Here is a 24837-nt window from a genome sequence, read left to right on the forward strand (position 1 = left end):
CTCATATATATACACACACACATTACAAAAATGTGTTTATCTACATGTATAAATATATAAACAGATGCATACATGCATACATACTTGAACACTACATGAACATGCATAAAAACGTATGTGTGAAAATACATGTGTATATATAATGTACAACTGCCAGTCTATATGCGCCTTTAAATATTTAAAGCACTTCCTAAATTCCAACTGTAGGAATTCAACTAGCTCAGATTACTTCTTTTACAGTTCTTGGGTACTCATGGCAATTTCACACTCATGTATTCCCACCATTATTCATTTTTGCTTTTTAAATGCATGTGCATAGGATTGTTCATTCCAATCAAAACAGAATTTGTAAGCTGGTGCATTCAACCTCAGTCTAGCTATTTTTGGCAAAAAATGCTTCCTCTTTCTAGGAGAAAAATAGTTAGTTTTCATACTGCTTCTATTTGCTTTATCTTGTCATACAAAATATAATACAAAAAATCATATTTACACCAGTATAATCCAATAAATGAATATAAAATCCCCCAAAAACGACAAAACAGAAGAAAAGTAAACAAATGAAAACACTGAACAATTCCAGCCTTGAACAAATATCAAATTTAAAGCTGCTCTTTGCTGTTAAGAGTTTTTAAAAAAAAAATATGTGGCATGTAGGAACAATGCAAAATCTTTGTACTAATTGAAGTAAAGACAGTCCTAAAAAGCTAAGCTTAAAATAAGAAGACTTTCAAAGTAATCTTTGGCACAAATTCCCAAAGCATTAAACTTTGGCAGACATAATGGTTTTAACATAAAATAAAAACACTTCTTAGACACCAAAGATAAAGACCACATCTACTGTTTAGCTTCATTTAATTTGAGTGCAGTTCACCAGATAAAAAGATGGGCTGTTCCTTTTTACTTGTGTGTTAGATAAGTTTAGATAAAATTAAATGAAAAATCATATCACAAAGACAAATCAGCCAAATTTTTAAAATAGCACGTAGCTAAAGGGATACCACTGATTAGTTCATCTATTAATATCCTGTATATATGTTCCTGCCTTATCCTCCTTATCAGGCTTTTACTTTGTGTTATCTTGATAGCACAAGATAAGCCCACTGTCTTTTAGAAAGAGTTTACAAAACAATAACCAAGGTGATTTTTTTATGCGCAGTGAGATACCTTGAGGAGTTTAATTTACTGTGTTTCAAATGTACATGGCTTTCAATGGCACCCCAATCCTAATTCTAATCCTCTGTAAAAACCTCTTCTAGTTTAAGGGAAGCAAAGGAATAGAAATTATCTATAAGCCTTTCAAAAACTTTTTTTTCCATGTTTCTCAGTCTGTGTAGTTTATCAGAATTAAGTTGGAAGTGTCTAAAAAGAAATACGCTGTATCTGTTCAACAGTTACTTACAGCAAAGATATACAACTCTCTCAACAAGGAATTGCTGTAATTTATTCAGAATTCCATTTAGGCTGTAATTTATTCAGAATACCATTTAGGACTGTGGGCATAGAGCCAAATTATGAACACAAAGTGACCCAACAGAGTAAGGCAGCACCAACAGCTGCTGCCATCTACTATAACCATAATGTTACAACACTCTGGAGGCAGCCTCTATACAGTATTATGAAATTTTTCATAGCTAGATGCACTTTAATTATGTCAGGGATAACACTCCAAATGATATCTGCCTCACCAGCCTGATAAAGGAAGACAATTTTTCTTCTCGGAGAGCAAATATTTGACAAGTTTCTTTTTCTGTAGCAAATCAAAGCTACAACTTACACCACATAAAAAATTTTTAAGGGAGGTGGCCACTCTGTATGTATGACACCTGCACCAATGCATCTTTTACTCACTCCACCTAAGCTCTTGTATGCAGTCAGCTCTAGGAAGTTAATATGCTAGAAACAACTGATGAATTACTGAATTATTTTGGCTAAAAATCCCTATCTAAGTGGGTGCTTATTCCTTTACATGGCCAAACAAACACACAGGGAGACACCTAGATGTGCATTTTATACAGATTACAAAATCTTTGCAGATTCTTTCTAACATGTTTCCTGTATAAATTTATGAAATAAGTCCTCTGTTTTGTGACCCTCTGGACACCAAATGATGTAATGATAGAACACAGTTCTACTCACTACTGAACTTCAATTTGAATGGGGACAGGATTTAGGTGGAAAAGTACACTCAACAGGTTATACGCGTAATATATGGAGATTGAAAGGAAGGGGAGGGGAAGAAGTACCATGCCCCATCTCAAATTTCCTATCCATCACTCCATCTTTTTTCTTGTCCCCAGGCTCCTTAGCCCTCTTCAGTAAAGCCTCTTTTTTCTTCCTCCTCTTCCCTTTCTTGTGTGGAGTAAAGCTGGCATGGAACGCAATCTTATTCCAGGATATGGAGTGAAGTCAGTGACCACTATTGTAGTCATTCCTTTCAGAACAAAAGGGATGCAAGCTGGAAAAGTGAAGCAAGGGCAGACAATGGCAATCAGGGGGTGCTGCAGGAATTCTTGGAGCTCAGGCTGTTCCACATCAAGACCATGGGAACACAAGTTGGACAGAAACAACTGAGAGGCAGTTTTGGTAAGTGGCCAGGTCAGAAACAAATTACTAGAAAGAGGAGGGAATAGAACTGTAAATCGAAGCCTGCTATCAAAGGAATAAAAGGGTGGAGGCACATCCTTAGAACAGCTCATCCTTGTTTCCTGAGAGATAACATCTTACATATTGTTATGTTGGAGCATAGGTCAATACTCCAGGACTGGATCTTGTCATTCACTAACCTATAGGAAGCTGAAGGGTGTGACAAAACTTCTTTTCATAATGCATTCCAAAAAAATTAAATACTCATGTGTCTAACAAGTGTAATAGTAAAATCCACCAAATGTCTAAGTGAGAAAAAGAGGTAGCATTTGTAGCCTGAGAGATGTGCTTTGACAATAACATTCAGGCAGCCACTGAGTAGGGATGGAGGAAATGAAATGCAATTAGTGATAAGCAGACAAGGAAAAAAGCAAGAATCAAAGGAGAAGGTTGTAGGTTGGTAATACAAAGGGGCGGGGGGGGAAGGGGCGGGGGGAACCCTTCTAGAATTGACATAAGAAAAAACAAGCGATTCTGGATATAGAAAGATCTAAAAAGAAATTTCTAATTAAGAACAAAAAACCTGCCCCAGTAAATAAAGATGGCCGAGGCCAAGAAATGCTGCCTACGAAAATAGTAGTTTCTCCTATTGGAAACAGACAAAATATGAGTTAAGCACTCGGATCCTGAGTTATAAAAGCAGAGCAGAGTTCCAAAGGGTTTCCTTCATCTACTGAACTCCCTTCCCAAGCCATGGTGCTGCTCCCAAGTCTCTGTTTCTGCAGCGAGCGCGACCAGGAGATGGCAGTCTTGGATACAGCAACACAAGCACAAAACCACCAACAGCCAATTGCGGACTCGGAACTCAGAAAAATCTTTCTGAAAGAATTAATATCCGTGAGCTGGTATGAAGGTTTTTCACTCTAACATCAAGTTTCATAGGGATTTCTGGTCCATTACCATCAGGAATAATAAAGGGCTATTTTAAGCCTTCAGAGGTGATATCTTTGAGTACTCAAAACTCTGAGCAAGTGCAAATGTATGGAACAGTATTCTTGGATGTGGACCAAAAAGAATTGCAGATTTTCTTTCTTAAAAATATTCTGTGTATTTTCTGGCACAGTGACTAACATTAGGACTCTACTGAATATTTTGTAGCAGAGTGCTTATTAATGAGATGAGGCTATCTAACAACTATCTAACTAACTTACTAAATGTAATTGATCAGCCAAAAGGAAGACAACAGGTATTAAAAATAACCCAAGCCATTCCTAACCTGGAAAGAATTTTGTTGCAAAATTGTGAAAGCATTTTAAACTCTAAATTATAAATTAATCCTGCTAGTGTCCCTCCACTTTAGTTAAATTGCAGCCCATCCTGCTCATCTGTGCAGGAAAGCAACTAACACTTACATTAGTGAAACAGGGATTATCAAGCAGACTCTAGAGGAAACCACTTAGAACAAAGCTTCAGAGTTACTGGCAAAATGAAAGTGCCACAGAAACCCTGTGGAAATGTGGTTTACTTATTGCCATGTTATAATTTAATACCCTGTGAGGTATTAAAGAAAGTCAGCTTCAGCTTTGAAGAGTTTTTCCTATTATTAATGACAAAAAATTACTAGTCTGTCTGCACATGAAGATGATGCATACTAAACTTTCTAAACACAGAAACCATCAGGACTTTATGAGGACTTTACATCTCTTCATATATATTCCCCAGATATATGAATGTCCTTTTGTACAAATTAAAATTCTTTTTGAACATATTACCTTCACTGGCATCTGCTCTTCATTCATTTTAATCTGTTTAGAAACTGTCTTCATTTTCTATGACATACCATTCAAGATTCACTTATGCTGAAGTCTTTTCACAACAGTTTTGTGAGTGTTTCAGCTGCTTGTTGCACAGTAAGAAGCACTCTAGTAATTAACTGAACAGTGCCTTTTGGTTCTAATTTACACAGAAATCAGCACTTTCCCCAACTGGGGGTGCATGCTTGAAGAAATAATCTTTGTGAGGTGCTGGACAGGCCAAAATGTCAAAAAAAAGTATTTAAGTATCTGTTGCTTGTAATTTTTATCTCAGTTACCCTTTTTTGAGGGGAATGTTTCTGCAACAATACAAACAGGTAACAAAATAGTGTTTGGCTTGTGTTGACTCACAGCTGCCTGTTAAGAATGGTGAGGTCTCTGCTATGCCAAAGGTGCAACAAAACCAGAGGCATGGAACTGTGACTCAAACTGCCAAGAGGCAGAGTAAATAATCTCAGACTGCATTTCATGCTACACTGTTCAGAGTGCTTCCAATAGGTGAATTAGCTCAGGTACCTCTGAAGTGTCAACATATAGTCACAAGTGCCCTCATTTAAGTCAATAAAAAAACATTGATTATTTCCTTTTTCGCATTAGTTCAGCAAAACTGGCAGATGTTTCAGGCTGACACACTGCATTTCTGTAGGACATTCATTCATGCCCATTTGTCTACAATGTGAGTACCTGCTCTGGGGAACTTCTCCAACCCTGCATTTCCACCATGCAGAGTGTGCAGAGCAACTAAAGAATCAAGTGCTTTAATGCCTTCCTATGATCTGCATGGGCATCTTGGCAAGCTGTTTCCAACAGCTTTCCCTGCTTATGGCTGCTTTCCTACTTTAACTAAAGGAAAGGAAAAAAAAAAAAAACAAAGAAAAGAAAACAAACAGATGTATCAAAAGGAAGTGGAAAGAAAAACAAGTAATAGTAACATTTTTTTAATTGCCTTCCCTGTAATTCTACTAATCTCTCTTCAAGAGGGATAGGCCTGGATTTTTTGTAAATGCAACTTAATCCTAACCCATACAATTCTCTATTTCCCTTGCATGTGTCAATTCCTCAGATTAAGGTGAAATTATATTACCCAGTGTAGAGAGCTGTAACTCCACTACACGTAGGAACTGCCATTTACATTCTTGGGAGCACCCTGTCTCAGTCTTGCATAGGTTGAAGAACTTTTCCTTCTACAGAAGGTTCAAAAGTGAGAAGAAAAACACCTTCCTGGGCTTCTTCTGTTACGTTCAGTGAAATTGTCTCATAAATGTAAAAGCATCCTTTTATGTTTAACATGGTTCTGTAATTCTTTCCTGTGCAAAGTTTAAGATTTGTTTTTTATTTAGAGATGTAACCTAAAGTCTGGGATTCTTATTATCAGTTCTACAGTGCCTCCATATAACAGGGCAAAAATATCAAGGACCATTTATTATCTGTTTATTACAATTTCAGGTATAAAGGGAGCATAAATAATAACAGCTTGTTGCTATAACACAGTGCATCATTGTCAAGATTAAATGTTTTTCAAACAGATTTTCTTCTTGAAAGAAGAAAAAAATATATACTTTATATTATATTATATACTGTATTTATATTTATATACTGTAAATTTATATACTTTAATTTACAAATTAATAATTGAAGAAAAAAAAGATTAAGTCAGAAATAGCCAGTCATTTGGGACACTTCACTTGCAATCACTAGGACCAGATTTTTCATGTTAGAAACTTCAGATCCATTGTGCAGGCAACTACTGCATGAGTTGATGGAGTAACTGATAGCAGCAGATGGCTTTAGATCCGCACAGGACATGATTTCAACAGATTTTGTGTAAAGGTCCTCTATTTGACAGAGTTTAGACATTTGGTTTGTGATTCATTTGGACCAGGAAAGAGAATTACAAGCTTTTTTTGTATCTATTAGACTAAAACAGAATTTGAATTGCAAAAATAATAATACAAAAAAAGTGAGGTTGCTAATTAGAGGAGATTGAACAACATATTTTCTTTTTTACTGCACAGTTAAATTCATTCTTTAACCTTCAAATCAGGTGAAAACAAGTTATGAGCAGAGGACCTCTTCAGAAATTCCACGAGCAACTAATTATTCTTTTAACCAGTGTACTAATTTTACTTGTATTTAACTTATTGTTGTCAGCTGTCCCTAGCAGTTCTAAAAAATACAATTTTTTTCAGTAATTGTTGTAGCAGATGGTAGCCAGGGAAAAAAATTCTAGAGATACCTGCTTCAACAAGAATGAAAAGATAGAATATTATCACGATATGAACAGGTTTGTTCAACTTCTGTGTGTGTATGTATGTAAATATATATGTGTGTGTGTGTGTGTGTATACACACACTATATAGTTACAAAAGTACATGACTAAAATTGCTCTCTGAAAATAAACCACAAGGAGTTATTTTTCATGCAGACAACATTTAGCATTTGCAAATTTCTGATCTAATGTATAATTTTGGTAGCAAGGAACATGGGGAAGACTTTTTTAAACAAGTTGCTACTTGTAAAGTAATTATAATGATAGTCATTGATTTACTAAATCTATTTTATTTTCCAGATAATGGCATTTTTCATGTTCAAGCACTTAAGGAATAATCTTGGACGTAATAGAACATTTTGGAAAATAGTAAGACATACCTTGTTTAGCTTTACAAATACTCCAGTCCAGCTTCCAAGGGATTAGTGTCACAGTTCATCTGTTTAAAGATATAAATTCACCATCCATATGTTACGGACCATCAGAGCTTTTGGATTCTACACATCCTTCTATTTACTCCTGTGCCAAACTCTTCCACACTGTGCATGCACAGCTTCTGCCTGAATACACTGCAAGCTTCCAGCGTGGGATTCAGGTAAGGTATCAATTTGCACAGTGTAAACCACATCAATATTGCTGTGTAAACCACTCATCTAAGTTTCCAGGTGCAAAGTAAACACTTTTCAGTAAGAAACAGGGTTTTCCATCAAAGCAGAATGGAACCTCAGAAAACTGAGTAACTGAGGTATGCACACCATTTGCAGCACAGCAGAGTGGCTTAGCCATAGAAGGAAATAAAACACAGAACTGATTTCAGTCACTACCTTCCCAATAGGTATAGCAGGAATCATTTCTTAGGAAGCACTTGAAGAAAGAATGAAAATAACTAGCACAGGGCAAACCAAAAGGACCCCTAAATTCCCACAATTTCAACCTCTTGAGTTCTTTCATTTCCAAAGGAAAAATGTAAGGGGAAATGAAATTATACTGATTTACCCCAAATTCTCTAGGCCCTTTGAGTAGTTCTTTCTTATGAGTGAGCTAATTCTGCAGGAACAAGGTAATGGGAGACAAATAAGTTCCAAATACATTATGAAGCAAAAAAAAAAAAAAATTGCCTCTCATGACATAGTTGTTAGAGAAATAAAACATTTTGGGTACCTGTCAGCCAAACCTTTGATTGTAAAACACTAGAGCTCAGCAAAACCCTCATAATTTTGTTATACACAAGAGGAAAAGCATATGTGAATCAAAATAAATGTTTCTTTGCCAGCAGTGCAATGGAGTATACCAGTTGGTTTAATTTAGAAAATTACCAGTAAGAAAGCAGCTTTTCCTGCTTGAGGACAATTTTCTTTTCATGCTAAATGGAGAAAATTGTACAAATAACAGCTGGGCTAACAATGACTAATAACTGCATAGTCATAACAAAATAAAAAATAAAATTAAAAAAAACCACCAACACACCTCTCAGCCAACAAAAAAAAACACTCCAAAAAACCAAACAAACAACAAAAAAAAAAACAAACCAAAAAACCAAAACCAAAACCAAAAAAACAAACCCAAAACAGAAAAAAAACCCAAAACAAACACCAAACAAACCCAAACTTCCAGAAAGAATAATAAAGAAGTAATATTTACTGACCTCTGCTCCCCAGGCTCGGAAACCCTTTTCCAGCCTCAAAGCATTTAGAGCATATGTCCCAAAGTCATCAATCCCCTCTTTTTGTCCAGCTTCCATGATTGCATTGTAAAGAGGTACAGAATCTTCTTTTCTGTGGTAGAGCTCCCAGCCTAATTCACCTGTTACACAAAGATTAATATTTTAATCAGCTCAGTTAAATTATCCTAATAAATACATTCCTGTCCTTGATCAAAAGTAAGGATCAATGCAGTTAGTGTTAATTCACACTCTAGGGTCATTTCTATCATACAGCAAGTCTAATTCCCAGCAAGATCTACCAGGATTTGTGCCCTACATCTTTAGCAGTGGTACTATTATTCAAATTTGAACTGTTAACTGAAAACTGTGGGTAAAAAAACGATCAAAATAACTGATAAGAAAAGGTCATCTAACAAAGTCACAGGGATAAATTAGGGATATTATGAACAGATGATGACTTGGCAAGTGAACAGCAAATGTAACTGAGTGTAAATAAGAATTAGTGTATTTAGCATATTCAGCACAACAGAAAGAAAATATGAATTGCAAGAACTTCAGCTGCTTCAGAATGCTCTCAATTCAGTCTATTGCACTCAAAATTGATGAAAGATTAAAAAAAAAGTAACTCAGAAAGCCCAATACGAAGCACTACAGCTTTACATTTTCAAGGCACATTACAAACACTAATATACGGTAATCCAAAAACAATTCTTGACGTTGGTTTTGCAGCAAATACCAAAGAGGTTATCAGAACTGGCCTTTTGTTCTGCAAAATAAATATTTACACTATAGGGTATTTCTAGAGAAAAAGGTCTTGGAAAACTCAGCACAGACCCTGACCATATCACATCTGAAAATCAATGTACCATGAAGCCTCCCACACTTACGTGTAAGATGCAGCAAACCTACTTCTCAAGAATACATGAGAAGACTTAGTTTTCAACACCATTTTAGTGACATGTATTATTTTATTCATTGCCTCTTTCCTAATGTGTATGTTTTTCCCACTGCTTACCTGTGTAAGATATCCTAATGGCAGTAACAGCAATATTGGAAAGTTTCAGATGTCTACACTGGAGAAATTTAAATGAAGCATCACTTAGGTCTTCATTTGTCAACTTCTGGAGGACCTGTCGTGCATATGGACCTGCTACACTAAGTACTCCCATCTCATCTGTCACGTTTGCTATTTCTGCCTTGTATCCACCTCTTGTTATTTTGTCTTCTATCCATCTGCATATAAAATAGAACACTGATGTTACACTTCCTATGAAAAAACTTGAATTTTATAAGATTTTACTAGGTGTTATTTTTTGATAGTCTTCATTTCCCCAGCACCTCACAGTCCCCAGTCTCAAAACCAACCAAACTATGTGCTGAATTAGATAGACAAATCCATCATTGATGTTAAACAGTTTTCTGGTGAGACACTGATATAGGAACACAGGGATCTGAGGTACAGCCAGGAAAGAAAAGCCTTTAAATGGGTAGAACAGTATTTTAAGATAAGAGAAAGAAGTGATCTCCTACAATAACAACAGATTTGGGCTTGGATCCAGAATGTGTTAATAAAATGTTAACATACAGGAAGAGTAAGGAATAAACACTATGAACATAAGAATTCTCTAAATGAATTCTGTGACAACAGAAATGTACAAGCAAGTTTGTTGCTTCCTGCATAGAGCATTCAAAGTATTGGCAGGAAATTGAGTTAAGATTTAATAAAAAACAACAGCTGCAAATTATCTTTCAGGAAGCTCAGACAATAAATACAATGGGTACATTTAAAAATCTTATGGAGTACTATATTTTTAAGCAGTATGGTAAGATCTGAGGCCTAGGTAAGTACCAAACAAGACTGTAGAAAATCTGTAGATTTAAATACACTAGATCTGGCCAGTGCTCCTACCCATTCCTGTGGGGCTGTTGTGAAACAGTACATTATTCTTTGCCTGTCAGGGTAGGGAATTTCAGTCTTTAATGTGTTGATTCATTTTGATTATCTGACTTGCCAGCAACCTCCAGTAAGAAGAGCACTAGAAATGTGAATTCCAATGCTTTTCTATGAGAAGTAATTAGTAGAGTCATCCTCCTCTCCCTCTCCTTTCCCCTCCCTCTCCTCTCCCTCTCCTCTTTCTTTTTACTTTGTGAAAAGAGCCCGAAGCAGAAGACACTGCCACAGCATCAAGAAGACTGCACTGCCTATCTGTCTGGGCCAGGTCAGTGCCTCTGGGGTCATCCCTGTTAAGAGCCAATTTTCTTTTTTGCGTAAGAGAACACACTAGAAAGGAACAGCCATGCTGCGTTACATCATGCAATGCCAAAGACAGACAGGTTCAACAACAAAACAAGAACTACCTCCAATAAAGTGTATTACATAACTGTTAGCAAGTTCTCCATCTTTTTAGATCAGCAATAATCCAATACCCAACTGCTTATACTTCAGAATTCAAGTCAACCAAATTTCTAAGAAACTAAAATCAATAAATAAGTAGAATTCTCGTGAACTTTGTTAAAAATTTGTTGAGTAATAATTGAAAATTTGGAACTTAGTAAAGATTTTTTTGTACTAATGTGACTGTATAGCACTATGTACTTACTGTATAAAAAAATTCACTAACCTTAGATCATGGAGTTCTGACCCTGACCCAGTTACAAGCATGAATTCTCCAGGATACAGTTGAGAGACAGTTAGCTCAGCATAAACTTTTCCTGTTGGTGTTAACATATGGCTTATATTTGTGGAACCCACCTACAGAGTAAAACTTGTGATTATTAAGAATGCAAAATAAAATCTTTGAATTCTTAAACATCATTAAACATATGGTTATTTGTCTTCATTTGAAAAAACAATTTTTTAATGTTTGCTCTGCTATGCCTTAATAGGATCAGAGAGATATATAGCTGGCCAATCTCAAGATTTAGAGTAGAAACTTCACTTTTTCCCTTATGGAAAAAATGGAAATTTTTAAAATAAGTTAAATCTAGACCTTTGTAAATATTTTCTAATTATGCATTACTCAATGCATTCTTAAGCTACATTTGTTTTCATCTAAATAAAAAATTCTCCATGTAAATAACATGAATATTGTATTTCAATCCTGTGAACAAGGTTTTAGATCCCAAGAGACTAACATATGCCTTTCCCTTGACTATAAAGACAGAAATACTGAGCTGGCTTATGCTTTTGTGGCCCTGATTTATGAATGCTTTTCTATTTTTTGTAGTTGCTGACTATGAATCTATATGTCTGCATTTTTGAATCAGATTCTGTATAGAAACTCAATCTCTAGAGACAGAATTTCAAGTAACAGTTACTTAGCAGTGACCATAAAACACATACATGTTCATACATATATAATCCTTAGAAACAGAAATGTGAATGTGCCATAGCTGTTGTCTGGCCTGGTTCCAGAGGCAGAATATAATCTCTCTGCTTTAATCATTCTGCTTTCACTGAAACTTGTAAATAACCCAGTCAGCAGCCAGATTCCAACAATAAACCAAGCAAGAAAAAATACATTTCAGATATTAAGATTATTTTTCAGGCCTTATTACATCAATTAATTCTGCCATAGTTATAGTTAAGTTATAGTTATTGGCATATTACAGGCATACAGTTGAATTTTCAGGACCTGATGCTGGTCACTCACAATCTAATTGCAATACAAATATATCTCTGGTAACTCCACTGAATTATTTTATGATGGAGACAAGCATGAATGGGACTAAAAATCAGGCAGCTTAAATAACAACAGCTGTGAATGCTGGATTTTGAAGTGGACTCATAAACTGTACCTTCTGCTTTACCACCTAACTTTCCCTTAGCATTGCTGATTAAACTCTGTAAAAAGCACTTGGTTTGTTCTCATAATTTCCTGTTTAATCTTCATTTCCCTTTACCACATATTCACATATTCAGCAAGTATTATCCATGCCCAGTGATAACTCAGTTACTCTGCCTCTGCCCCAAACTAAACCGAAGACAAACATTCAATTCAAATTGTTATCACAAAGCTAATGCAGTAAAAAAATATGACTAGATGGAAATTCAAGTTCTTTTTTCTCCTAGGATATCAACCTTGTGCCTTCCCACTGAGTTGACTTTAACCTCTCAGAAGAGCTTATCCATCTTCAAAACTGTAGTCTCAGCATACTTGCTGTTTCCCTGTGTTTTCTCCCTTTGGTGTCTGAAGTAACAAAAACTGACACCTACTGCAAATACTTAGTGAAATTCTGTGCTGAAATGGCCAACCCAAGTCATCCTGCAATTGCAGGGTCAATTCAGAAAGCAGCAATCTGCTTGCTGGAGGTGTATCTCTAAAGTTAGACAATACATGAGAGTGTTTGACAAAGTAGGAAATAAAAAGGACTCAAGTTCAAAACCCGAAGACCAAGAATAAGAAATCTGGGGTAGTTTATCACAGTATGCCATTTTTGAGCACAGGATCATACTCTGAGGATCTATGAACAACCATATTTGTGAAGAAATGATACGTGTGAGGTGAAGTGGAATCTCCTGAGTATTTGCAACCCTGCCTACACCAGGCAGCCAGGTGTGAAGCAGAGTTAGTATGAATAGAGGAAAACAATGGGTTTCATTTGGAAAAAAAAGACAAAGCTTCTCCCTTGGGAACTCATTCAGCTGTGGTCAGGCAAGAGCCCCTTCTACTGTTCTGCTCTGCTGCTCAAGCTACCACCTTAAAGCACAAATTTAGACAGGCAGCTGCCAAGCTATTCTACTGTAAAAAATTTCCAGGTAGGATTCACTTGCATTTTTTAGAAAAAGATTTGAAACACAGGAGGCAGTCTGAGGACATAAGGAAATATTTTTTTACTATAAAGTGTCTAAGCATAGGAGCTAGTTGCCCAGTTAACTCAAAAGCCATCTGGACATACTCCTAGGCAATGAGCTCCAGGTGATGCTTGTCCAGCAGGAGGCAGGACAAAATGATATCCAGAGGTCCCTTCCAACCTCATCCACTCTGACTCAAAGACCTCTGCCAAAAGGTACTTCTGCATGGGGCTAGTCTGGTATAAACTTCATTTGTGTGCTTTTAACTGAGAGCAATACATCCGACCCAGAAACTTCTCCAAAGGATCTGTGTATTTGGTATCCAAGAAATAGTATTACAATTTTATAGTTCATTTTCCATATCTGAAACAGAGCTTGACTAAGTTGTACATTACAACAGTTATCACTGTCCCATTTACCTTCGGAACAACATTTGCAAATAGATGATCAAGCAGTTTAACAGAATCTGTGCCTTTTACTTTAAACTTGCCAAATGGTGACAGGTCAATCACACCAACTTTTTCCATAACCTGTTTGTACTCACGACCCACAGGGTCAAACCAATTTGTGCGCCGAAAACTGGGTCTGAAACAGAGCAGTTAAATACATAAAACACAATTTAGAAATTTTGTGCTCTTTGCAGCAAAATGTAGTCTTCAGTTTTTTCAGTTTAATAATCATCCAAAAAAGATAGTTGTAGGTAGCTTTCCTAGTTGTAGGTAGCTTACCCAATATTTTCCTTAGTCTAACACAGCTTAATAATTAAAATCCTTTAACAACACAGAAAGATATGGGTTGATATTATATCAACCACTCTGCCTAATGAACTGTGAACTGTTCAAATGTTAGAATAAGTAGTGGTCTGTCATGAGTAAATTTACAGCATACTTTGTTGATGAATCATTTATTTAAGTTTGAGGTGTCAAAGGTGTTTACTTCTGAACAGCAAAGTGTGTCTCTTTATTCCTTTATGAGCCTCATTTAGATAGAGTCCAATATCCCACATAAAATATTTATTTCCTGGAGACTACCTGATGCAGGCAGGTAACCATGTAAGCAGGAATAGAGAAGGGGGGGGAAAAAGCAAAGAAGATTGGGCTTCCCCTCTCCAGACACTTACACAGAGAGGAATGAGATTTTTCATTAAAATATTATACTGTGCTGCTGATCAAATACTAAGAGATGGAGAAAAACACACATTGATAATGAACAAGTTGTTTTCCAAGCTCTTCCTTGAGCTAGGTTGCTTTCTGGTATCTCAAACCTAGAACAGATACAAGATACCTTGATGTGCATTTTGAAATATCTTCATTATCAGAACAAAATGTATTCTAAACTATGGAAAAAGCAAGAATGGAATATCAATCTAATAGATACCTGTTGCTGAAATGAATGAAAAATGCATGCTTCTCATTAAATTTAAATTGATTGTCTCTTGCTATCATGACAATTTTTTAGGGGGAGAAAAAAATTAATATTTAATTTACTTGTATCCAGTCTCATCTCCAGGTTTGTAGAACCAATGAGGTTGCTCCCATCCTGCATGGAATCCCATTGAACATTTTGACTTTAACAAATCATAAAGCCCACTGGTTCTCTCTGTTGGTCTCCCAGCAAATCTTTCTTCTTTAGGGTAACCAACTAGAGTGAGGAAAAAAACCAAAAGTCACCAAAAACTACAGCATGCTAAGATCATGATCCAAGATAGAAAATACATCTAGAAGCCAAGAAATCTAGATAGAGGCTTTGCTGGAATCCATCTTCAGGACATAAATATATTTAAAAAAATATCTTCTTACCAATGTTATTAAAGCCGTAAGATTCTCTTGCTTTGGCTGCTGTGTATTCTGTGGTGGTCCACTTTCCATAGCGGTTTGGATCTACTTCTATCAGGTCAAATGGAGGTTCCCCCTCAAGGATCCAGTCACTGAGGTACTTTCCCATGCCACCAGCATGTATAATGCCATACCTTAAACCCAGGAAAAACAGTCCTGCAGCACCAAGTATTTCACATTTTGCTTTTTAAAATCAGTACTAACATAGACTACTAACACAACCCCCAAAGTATTTTGAATTTTCCCCTCTTTTTTAAAAATTCATTCTGTTTTGTTGTTTTTTCAGAAATTAAATTATATTTTAATGGATATTTCTACAGCTCCACTATCAGCAGCAGAATATCATTGGAAGTGTACAGCAGCTGCAATTTAATGACAAATAATCATTAATATCAAATAATTTAATTTTTTTTAATACTACTATGTCTTCAAAATAATTGCCTTCTGTCTAGAATATGTAAAAATCTTTGTTGTTTGTGAAGTGCTCCCATGAGCACAACAGATAAATCCTTGACTAAACAGTAAGTCTGTCCCAAATCAAGTTTAGATTAGCATGCAGCAAACCATAGACACTCCTACAGAATAATGAAGCTAAAACCAACTTAAATTGCTAGTCATCAACTTTGCAATCTGAAGTCTATGTCTTCAGTTAAAATAGGCAAGGACTTTGCCAAGAAGAAAAAAAAGAAGTAATCTTGTGCTTATGCATTCTAATACATATGCACAAGAAGAATGAATGCATAATAGCAATTATATGAACTTGATATAGTATCTTATCCGTTATTTACTTATTTATCTAACTAAAATAGAAACATCAAAAAACGGAGTACATTAAATAATTTTGCCAACTACTGTCAGTACAGCACAGTTCAGCACAAATCTTCAGACTGAGCAGAAACTTCTAACACTGCAGTGGATGCAGGAAGGATGAGTGCTTGTAAACTGCCACTACATAAGAGTTAGCTGGTGCTGGTGCTAATTTAATTCTTAGTCATTCATGGGTACAAGCGTTGCTACCATGAAAGCTTATGATGCCTTCAAGAACAGCTCCAGATGGAATCTTAGGCAGTTCAAGTCTGCCTGTGCCATTCACTGCAGCCAAAAGCAAAGGAGAGCAGCAAAGAGATTGTGAGTGGGGACAGACCCAACAAGATGTGTAAGAGCCGTGTCTCTCGGGCTGTTTTTTGAGTCCACTTTGGCAATGAAGACCTTCAGCTTCAGCTGAAGACTGCTGAGCTGATGGTAAGCCCAGGAGCAAGACAGTGCAGACGAGGTACGGGTACAGGTACAGCCGTGCAAATGGACTGCGAGGGCTCCATATTTTGCAGTTTTGCAGCCCTGACTGCGCACCCCATTGATTTTAGTGCTCTTAGTTGGGCCTACATTATCAGAGATTTTACATTACATAAGATGCTCAAATCCCTCTTTATCTTAGATAAGAGGGAGCTGATTGCGTGAATGCAACGACCACAATTCTGCTGCACAAGAATGAAATATGTATTTCAGGGATAGGATATTACAAGTAGCTATGAAGAGTGACACAGTGTAGGAATCTCAGCCTTCTTATGATTCAGACAAAATTTCCTTCATGAACATGAACCATTTTTCTCCAGTTTTTCATCTCTCCTTCCAATCCCTGACAGATTAACTCCCCTTGTAACTGTCACATTCTTGTGTCTTACCTATGAGGTGTTGTGTCTCACCCACTTTCAAGTCATTCCATTCCTATTCTGAAGAAATCTGAGTCTCTGCACACTGTGGTACCTTTTCTAGTGTTTTTGTCCCAAGTTATGGAATGATTTCATTGCTTTGAATTAAATTTTTCCGAATAAAATCCTTAAACTACTCTCGTTAATATTTTCAAAACTTTAAGTAGCTAAAAATGGGAAGCATTGAGCAACCTTAATAATAAATAGTGCTACAAGCTCTGCTAACTATACTTAACTTCTTTGCATGTTAAAATGCCTAGCAAGCTGCTAATTTTAGATAATAAAAATCCTCTAATCTAAAAGCACTAAGTCCTCTGTCACAATGTCCCTGCTAGTTGACTGCAAGATAAGGATTTGCTAATGCACACAAAAAATTACAACACTGGTAGAACCACTGCAGTGACCCAGAAGCATAAAACAGAGATTCAAAAGTCCCTGAAAAGCAGACAAAGTAATCCAGTGACAGCCACATAACTGCAACCTGTGTCTAAACAATACGAGATTACTCAAACACCTGAAATAAACTGTTTAAAGAAAATTAAACATGTAACACTAATCTTCAATTTTTTACATATGGAATTTGATTCTGCTCCCATTGACGCCAACAAAGGAAAACATGCTCCAAAGTCTGGCCACAGAGTAATGAACTTAAACAGTCGTTTTAGTGAACAAGGTCTAGGCAAACCGCTTTTGTAACTATAAGTTCTGCAAATGTTACTGAAAGATAACATTATTTTTTTTAAAAATCCAAGCAGCAAAGGTGAATACCTTTCACAATGAATCATTGCAAAATTACCAAGCTCTTTTATTTTGAGAGCCTCAGAAAGCACGTTAGTGATACTGCCTTATCTTACGATCGGAGGGTTTGTTTGGTTTGGAATGAAAGAAACCTGGAAAAAGCTGAGCTGGATTTTGAACAGTAAATTAGGCAATTGGAAAAGCAATGTAAACAGAATGTGTTCAGTAACATCTGCTTGGAATTGTATTTGGTTCATTCTATCCATCTTGAATCAATGGTCAAACTAAGACAACTAAAGAGATGTTGGTGTTTTAACATTTGCTCCAGTGCAGCCATAATGAATAAGATGTAAATCACATTTAAGAAAAACACCATAATGGATGGGAGAATGACAACAGTAAACCATATATTTCTATTGTTGCACTGCCCTCTTTATTTGATTTCCTCCAATACCCAGCAATGTAATTTTTCAGCTCCACTTTCAACAGTCAGAAACACTGGATTTGTATCCCTGCAGCAGTCAGTCACACACTACACTGGAATGTCCTTATTTAATATGCCTTCAATTCTTCCCACAGAACTGTATACTGCACATTCATTTTTGTCCAACTTCAGTGAAACCAGTTTTACATACAACAAACAACCGTAAAATACAGTGTTATTCAAAGCAAGAAATATAATTAACTGGAAAGTATACTTTTAAACCCAGTATTTCTATGACTTTAAATTGCTGCACAGACAGTACAAAGTACTTCAATTTTTTATTGCTTCATAAAGTGTCACAGCTATTGACCTCCAGATTAAAAGCAGGAAACCAAAAATTACTGAGTGTAATGAAAAAAGAGAGAAGGATGATCTTAAGTTATACAAGTTGTGGTTATTAAGATTACTTACAATTACATTTTAACACAAAATATGTGCAAAACAACTCCCAAGCCCATAAAAATGCACAAAGCTTGAGCTGACTACTATTTTAACAATATGACAGACAAAAATTGTCACAAAGAACTTACTCACCCGAAACCAATAGCTACCCAGTAATTTCTGACACCCTGATGTGGTCCCACCATAGGAAGAATGTCTGGGGAATAGGTGATAGGACCTGCAATTGTGTTTACGATGTCTGCTTTTCTCAAAACGGGGACCATTTCCATGGCAGCCTCAATATGTTCCATTATTCTGTCTAAATCAGACTCAAAAAGTTCTTTTCCAAATCCTGCACAAGTAATTGATTCTTATTAAATATACTTATTTACACAGAGAGCACATACATTTTCAATACAGCCAGAGTATCTATATATAAATATAGCTATCTCTACAATAGAGCCCTCTATATCAATAGAGCTATCTGTCTATAGATAAAAGTTTTATGAGAATAATCAGTGCATATGTTCAAGCCTTTGCCATCCTACATGGGAAAAATGGCATGCATAAAAACCTAGTTACCTGCAGGACCAAGTTTATTTGTCACTGCAATTATACTATCCTTTATACATATTTGTTTAACCCTAAGGTCATGCAAATTCAACAATGAAGTAGAAAGAAAGTGAAGACACACAGAAACTTTCTTCTACATTAATAAGACCCACTTATTTTTCTCAATAAGCAAATAATTTGAGGAGGAGAAAAAAGATAATTCCTGTATCTGCTTATGATTTCCATGAAATCATATGACTTTCTGGGTAGGTTTCAGCCCTCAGTCTCGACTCTAAGCAAGGCTGAACACCATTATGTAGAGGCACTTGATGCTACTGGAGACAGTAGGTTCCAGAAACTGTGACAGGGCGATCCAAAACTGAACCGTGTTACCTGCCCTTCCTTAGGAAATGCTGTGTTTTTTAAAACAGCAATACTAAGGACTTTGTATCACTTTCTGTCTGGAAGCAAATGGAAAGCTGGAGCCTAGATATAACAGCATTTTGTCTAAGACATTCCTTAGCTGTTCCTATTTGACAATCACATTACCTCTGGGGTATCAATAAACATCCAGGGCCCCTGTCAGCATGCTGGAGAGAATTGTAACTTAGAAACATTTCTATTCAGGCAAAAAAGGCTATATAGCGCAGATTGGGTGACTGCCTCAAATTTAAGCACATAAGCACCTCCTCAGGAAGTAGGGTAAGACTACATTGTAGTAGGCTTTTCTTATGTTACATTTGTATTTCTGTTATCTTTTATCGTTAGAGTTACATCTATTCTTTGAAAAAAGTTTTTGCATTACAATCATGCGTTGCAAATATTTTGTATTTTCTGTCACGTAAGTAAGTATGACAGCCTGGGATTTATGCACATTAAAATCTGTGCTAGTGCTTATTATGTTTAAAGATTTAATGTTCTTAATCACCTGGTGGGACTCCATTTGTTACCCATGACTCCTGGAGCTTCATTTTCTCCTCACTTTCGTATGGACCAAACAAAAGACCATCCCTTTCTTGCCTTAGATAATATGATCCTTCTAAGTCACGAATCACAGGCAATTCCGTTTTAAGGGCTTTCACTTCTGGGATAGTTGATGTTACAACATACTGATGATGAACAGGTATTAGAGGGTGTTGCAGGCCGATCATCTTGCCTACATCACGGGCCCAGAAGCCTAGAGAAGAAAAAAATCAAAACCAAAATAGAAATATTCAAACATTCATTTCAGTGAATGAAAAATGACAGTAAAATATTTGCAGTACACATTGTGTTTTTATGTGTGACAGGTTTTTTCCCCATACTTCTCATTTTCACTTTATTTTTCATATCATTTAGCCTATTTTTTCCTTCCATAATTCCATGTCCTTTTTTCCTAATTATACTATTACATATTATTATAGTATGTACATCTCAAAATATAACTAGTAAATTATAAATTAGACTTCTAAAAGTTCAGAAATGAATTTAGTTAACAGTTCCAGAAACCCCACGGCTTTTTTCAGGAAAGTAGGTCTGCAGTGTACTCCTAGCAAAGTTAGAGATACTTAAAATCCAGAATAAATTAACTCACATTAGAGGTGTCAACCAAGCCCCTTACTATCAACCAAACAAGCTAGTATGCTTTACCAATACACTAGTTAAATCCTAACATGCCAACAGACTAAGGCAGTACTTTTCAGGCAACTGACCTTCAGGAATTGGAGTTTCTCTCCTCTTTCACATGCATCATGTGACTCACATTAATTATGTTTCTCACTCAGCAATCAGTGCATAATGATTATTGTATTGGTGAACAGTCAAGTGTGCTTTCCCACAGCCATCAAATTAGAAGTTCTGATACAGACTCTGACCAGAAAACGCAAGCAACCATTTCCCTGCCTCTGAAGCTGGCTCAAGATCCTCCATGCATACCATGAGAGAGAAGTCAGAGAAGACCTAATTCTCCTGTGTTAAGTTGGTAAGGCACACTCTCTTAGTGAGGTATCTGTGTCAGAATGAAGGAGTGGAAACCACTTAGCTGCCAAGCACTGGTTTGGGCTCTGCATCATGGCTCTCACATCTGCTGCGAGGCAGGAACAAAACAGACTTGGGAACCAGACAGGTACAACTGACTGGAACGGCAGCTGCTCTCTGCTGCTTTGAATATCCCTCAGCCTACCTCTCCTGACTTTTATATCAAGGACCAGAGGTCTCAAGAGTGGGAATGAAAGGGGAAAATCCAATGAAAAAAGAGTTTCAGGGGAGTTTGGGAGTGAGGGTTGGAGGACGACAAAATGAAAAGCAATGAAGAGGTAGCAGGGCCTTCCAGATAAAAGGCTGTGTGCCATATGGCACCAAGTAAAAGAGGGCAAGCCAGTCTGGTTCCTGTGTATCGAGCTGACTACAAAGTGCTTAACACAAAATACCTCCAGCGAGATTTTCTACCTAACGCAGCTGTCCCTTCTCCTAGGACATACACTTCATGCAGCTCAGTTTAATGTGCAACTTTTCTTCCTTTTTGCTGTTTACTTGTCTTAACCAAATTCTCCTACCTCTCTCCTCAATTCCATACTCTCCAAGACCTGGTCAAAATTTGTCAGTGCCCCAAGGACACCAAAAGGCATAAATGAGCTTGAATAGCTTGACCTGGGACATCCACCCATACCCATGGGCACAGGAGTCCCATTCCAGGTCAGCTCAGGTCCTTCAGAACCTGTCTGAGCTGGTTTGATTGTGTGCCTGTTTACAGCTCTGTCACAACCATGCCTGTGCCTGGCCATGGAACACATTGATCCAGACCCTGATCCGTGGACTACTTCTCAGCTTGACCTCAGCTCAGTCTCAACTCTGCAGCCCTGCTTATCAATTGGCGGGCATCATTTGACCTCGGTTACCGTCACCAGGCCTGTTCCTGACCTGTGGTAACATTCCTGGCTTGGCCCCAGCCTGGCTTCATCACTATGGATCTGACTGTGCCCCATCTCCACAAGTCCATCTGGAGCTGAGCCCAGCTGCAGGTCCTGGGCCTCCCCTGCTCAGTCCCCTGTGCCCTGCTGGACAGAACCCTTCCTGGCTCGGCCAGCCTTGCTTGGCTCCTCCTGTGGGGAGCAGCCGGCTCATGCCGCTTGCTGACATTAACTGGGAATACATCCTCTCACCTCCGGCATGGCTCAAAGCCACGACAATTAGGAAAGCTGAATTGGGCCGTGCTGGCCTTGTGCCATTCCTCCATGCCAGGATGGCTGTCAGTCTCCCATTTAATATTACAAACCAGCCACAGGGCCCAACAACCACTGTATTTAAAAAATGTGAAGTTTGCAAGGAAAACATTTTCCGTGGTGATTCACTTAATAATTACTGACAGCCAGCTAAGGCGAAGCAGCAGAGGAAATCCAGCATCACCTTCAAGAGATCTGTTCAGCTAAAAGCCCTTGCCCAGTAAATGCTAGAAACTTGCACCTGTTGCTGTTGTCCTATGCAAGGCTTTTGTTTCTAAATGGCATCTCAGCATTTGGAGGAGACTCGTTGCCAGAACAGTTGTTATGTCAGTTAAATTGGCGAGGGATGATTGTGCCATAATCATTTAGAGTCAGTGATCCAAAACATCCTTTAAGGCTAATGAAACATTACTTCGGTTCTCCTATGCAGAAGACAATAAAAAATTTTAATAAATCTGCATTTCTGGCACATATGCAAGGGTTTCCTTTGTTACACAGGACACATGCAAATGCAGATTTAAGTGGCAGCTAACAATCATTAGGGAGCTTCTTTTGATTTGAGCATTTCCATGTCACCTACAAATAAAACTATTTTAAGGTAAGGTGAGCTAATGATCCACAGAGGTCATAAAAAGTTAAAGCAGCAGAAAATTAGGTCTTTGAAACAGCTCTGTTTCTTTCTTAATAATAAGAAAATTTTTAGCAATTAGATTTTGAGAGTAACATTACACACAGAGCTAATTTTAAAGTGGTTTTAAGTAAGAGACAAATAGTTTAGGTTTGTTTAAAATAAAATTTATGGTACTGTACTTCTAAAAAGGTCACACTTATGATAAGTACTTTTTTAATTGCTTAAAATAACAAAAGGTGACATTTACTAAAAGAAAAATACTGTGGTTTCTTTATTTAAGGTTTTTGAACAAAAGCAAAGATGGCAAAAAGAAGAATATATTCCCTGAAACAAAATTCTAATTGGAAGCAGATGTCAAGTCATATCACACATAGTAGAGATAAATGAAGGCATATATTATATCTCTAGGACATTTGTGAAGATTAAATTGTAGACTCTGCAAACATCTGATGCTGAAATATTTAGTGGTAGTATTACTTAACATATCTGCTGAAGTATGTCATCTGATCACTTCTTGGTTTTGAAAAGGAAATCTTCTACCACTATATATAAATTCTTATATATATATATATATATATATATATAGTGTTTACATGTCTGAAAATACATGCTTATATGCATACACCCTCACTGTATATAAATACAAAATTCACTATTTTTGGTGACTTCAATCAAACATTCCAAAAATAGGCTGAAAATAACTTCAGCAGGCTCAGTATGGTTGCTTCATGTCAGGGATTATTTATTAGGCATCTGCTTTCCTCTAAAATGGAAATCTCACATAAGGAATAGCTAAAGGTTGGTTGGAACTAGTTTGTTCCAGTTCTGCAGCAGATGTCAGTTGCAGGGTGAGGCAGGGAGGGAGAGAGGGAATGTAAAGAGCCTTCTGATGTATTTTTCTTTGCAACAAGAGCCTAAAATTATACGAGTCATGATCTGTAGTGGAATGAGGCAAGGCTGAGAAAAAGAATTCATGTTATCTGAGAAAACATTTATAAGAGATATGTGTTATACAGTATTGATTTTACATCATTAGCCAGAATGTTAAGCAATATGTGCTTCAAATATTCATTTTGGCTGAACACTTAACTATACAGGAGAATTAAGTAAATATATTGTTGATTTAAAAACTTTTTAAATAATAAAAATGATTTATGAAAAGCTCACAAGAGCGCATTCTAATATTAGCAAATAAGCTCTGGAAAGCATTTACCAGAAAGCCCTGCCTAATATCAACTTGATATATTAGCCAAAGAAGGATAATTTAAAAATGTGAGAAAATTACTACATCTGTGATACTTCATCCATATGATGCAGAGCGAATAGGTAGGAATAATGAGTGTCTGGAAGTCTGTGGCCTAAATAAGTCTGATTGCCAAGAGAGCTGCCTTTCCATTTCATAATCTTAGATCTGTTCCAGACCAATATATCCACACTGTGTAACAAGTGACATAAGGATCTTATTTGTAAGAGACCTTGTGATTTTGTAACTGAATGCTGTTCCATAGTTCATGCCTGAAAGATATGAACTGTCAGTCCAAAGGCAATCAAATATTGACACCTCTCCTTTTCCAAGTGCTTGACTTTGTGATTTACATAAAAATTTTTATGCTTCTTTAGTATGCTTCTAAAAAGCATACTAAACTCTTCTAGTCCTCTTTCCCTCCAGAATTCATTATGTGGCACTCATGAGCCAGCTTGGAGCTTCAGAGTCCTGTTATTTTAGGGAGGCATATAGCAATAGCAGGTGATCACCTATGTGTGGAAGGCATATATAGAAAGTGCACTTTTCCATGGGTTTTGCACTTTTCCATGGGTCTTTACCAAAAGCTTGTAATGATTTAACACAAGACAGGGTTGTCTATATCCCAGAATCTGAAAGAAAGTCCTCTAAAGCACATCCCCTGAGAGTCCAGCTGTTTGATCCCACTCTCTATAAATTCCTCTCTCTTTTTTTTCCTGCTATCTCAAACTCCACTTTTACTCCATTCCTTACATCCTCCTTCAGCTATTTTGTCACCATGTGCTAGTCAGTCTCCCTCGTTTGTCAAGTTCTGTCCCAGCAGCCTTCTCTTCCTTCCAATCCACTCCCATCTACCCTTCCCTTTCTATTACATATTACACCAGTCGCTCATGCTTTAACAGGACAGTTTTCCACTCAGTTTCACATACAACCATTCTTT

At 36.9% G+C, this 24837-nt stretch overlaps 1 protein-coding gene across 2 annotated transcripts in view; it reads right to left on the reverse strand.

Moving 5' to 3' along the window:
- The window catches only part of DMGDH (dimethylglycine dehydrogenase), a 38317-nt gene that overhangs the window by 2404 nt on the left and 11076 nt on the right, over window positions 1–24837 (reverse strand). For both annotated transcript variants that reach the window (XM_030236836.2, XM_030236837.2), the window contains exons 6-14: window positions 19752–20000; window positions 18425–18623; window positions 14924–15093; window positions 14612–14765; window positions 13544–13709; window positions 10951–11081; window positions 9345–9562; window positions 8312–8469; window positions 7047–7105 (exon numbers count right to left, since the gene is read on the reverse strand). In XM_030236836.2, coding sequence (XP_030092696.2) covers window positions 7058–7105; window positions 8312–8469; window positions 9345–9562; window positions 10951–11081; window positions 13544–13709; window positions 14612–14765; window positions 14924–15093; window positions 18425–18623; window positions 19752–20000 — 1493 coding nt within the window. In that variant the 3' untranslated portion in view covers window positions 7047–7057. The remainder of the gene's footprint in view (window positions 1–7046; window positions 7106–8311; window positions 8470–9344; window positions 9563–10950; window positions 11082–13543; window positions 13710–14611; window positions 14766–14923; window positions 15094–18424; window positions 18624–19751; window positions 20001–24837) is intronic.

Source organism: Serinus canaria, chromosome Z, assembly GCF_022539315.1.
Source record: "Serinus canaria isolate serCan28SL12 chromosome Z, serCan2020, whole genome shotgun sequence".
Taxonomy (NCBI): domain Eukaryota; kingdom Metazoa; phylum Chordata; class Aves; order Passeriformes; family Fringillidae; genus Serinus; species Serinus canaria.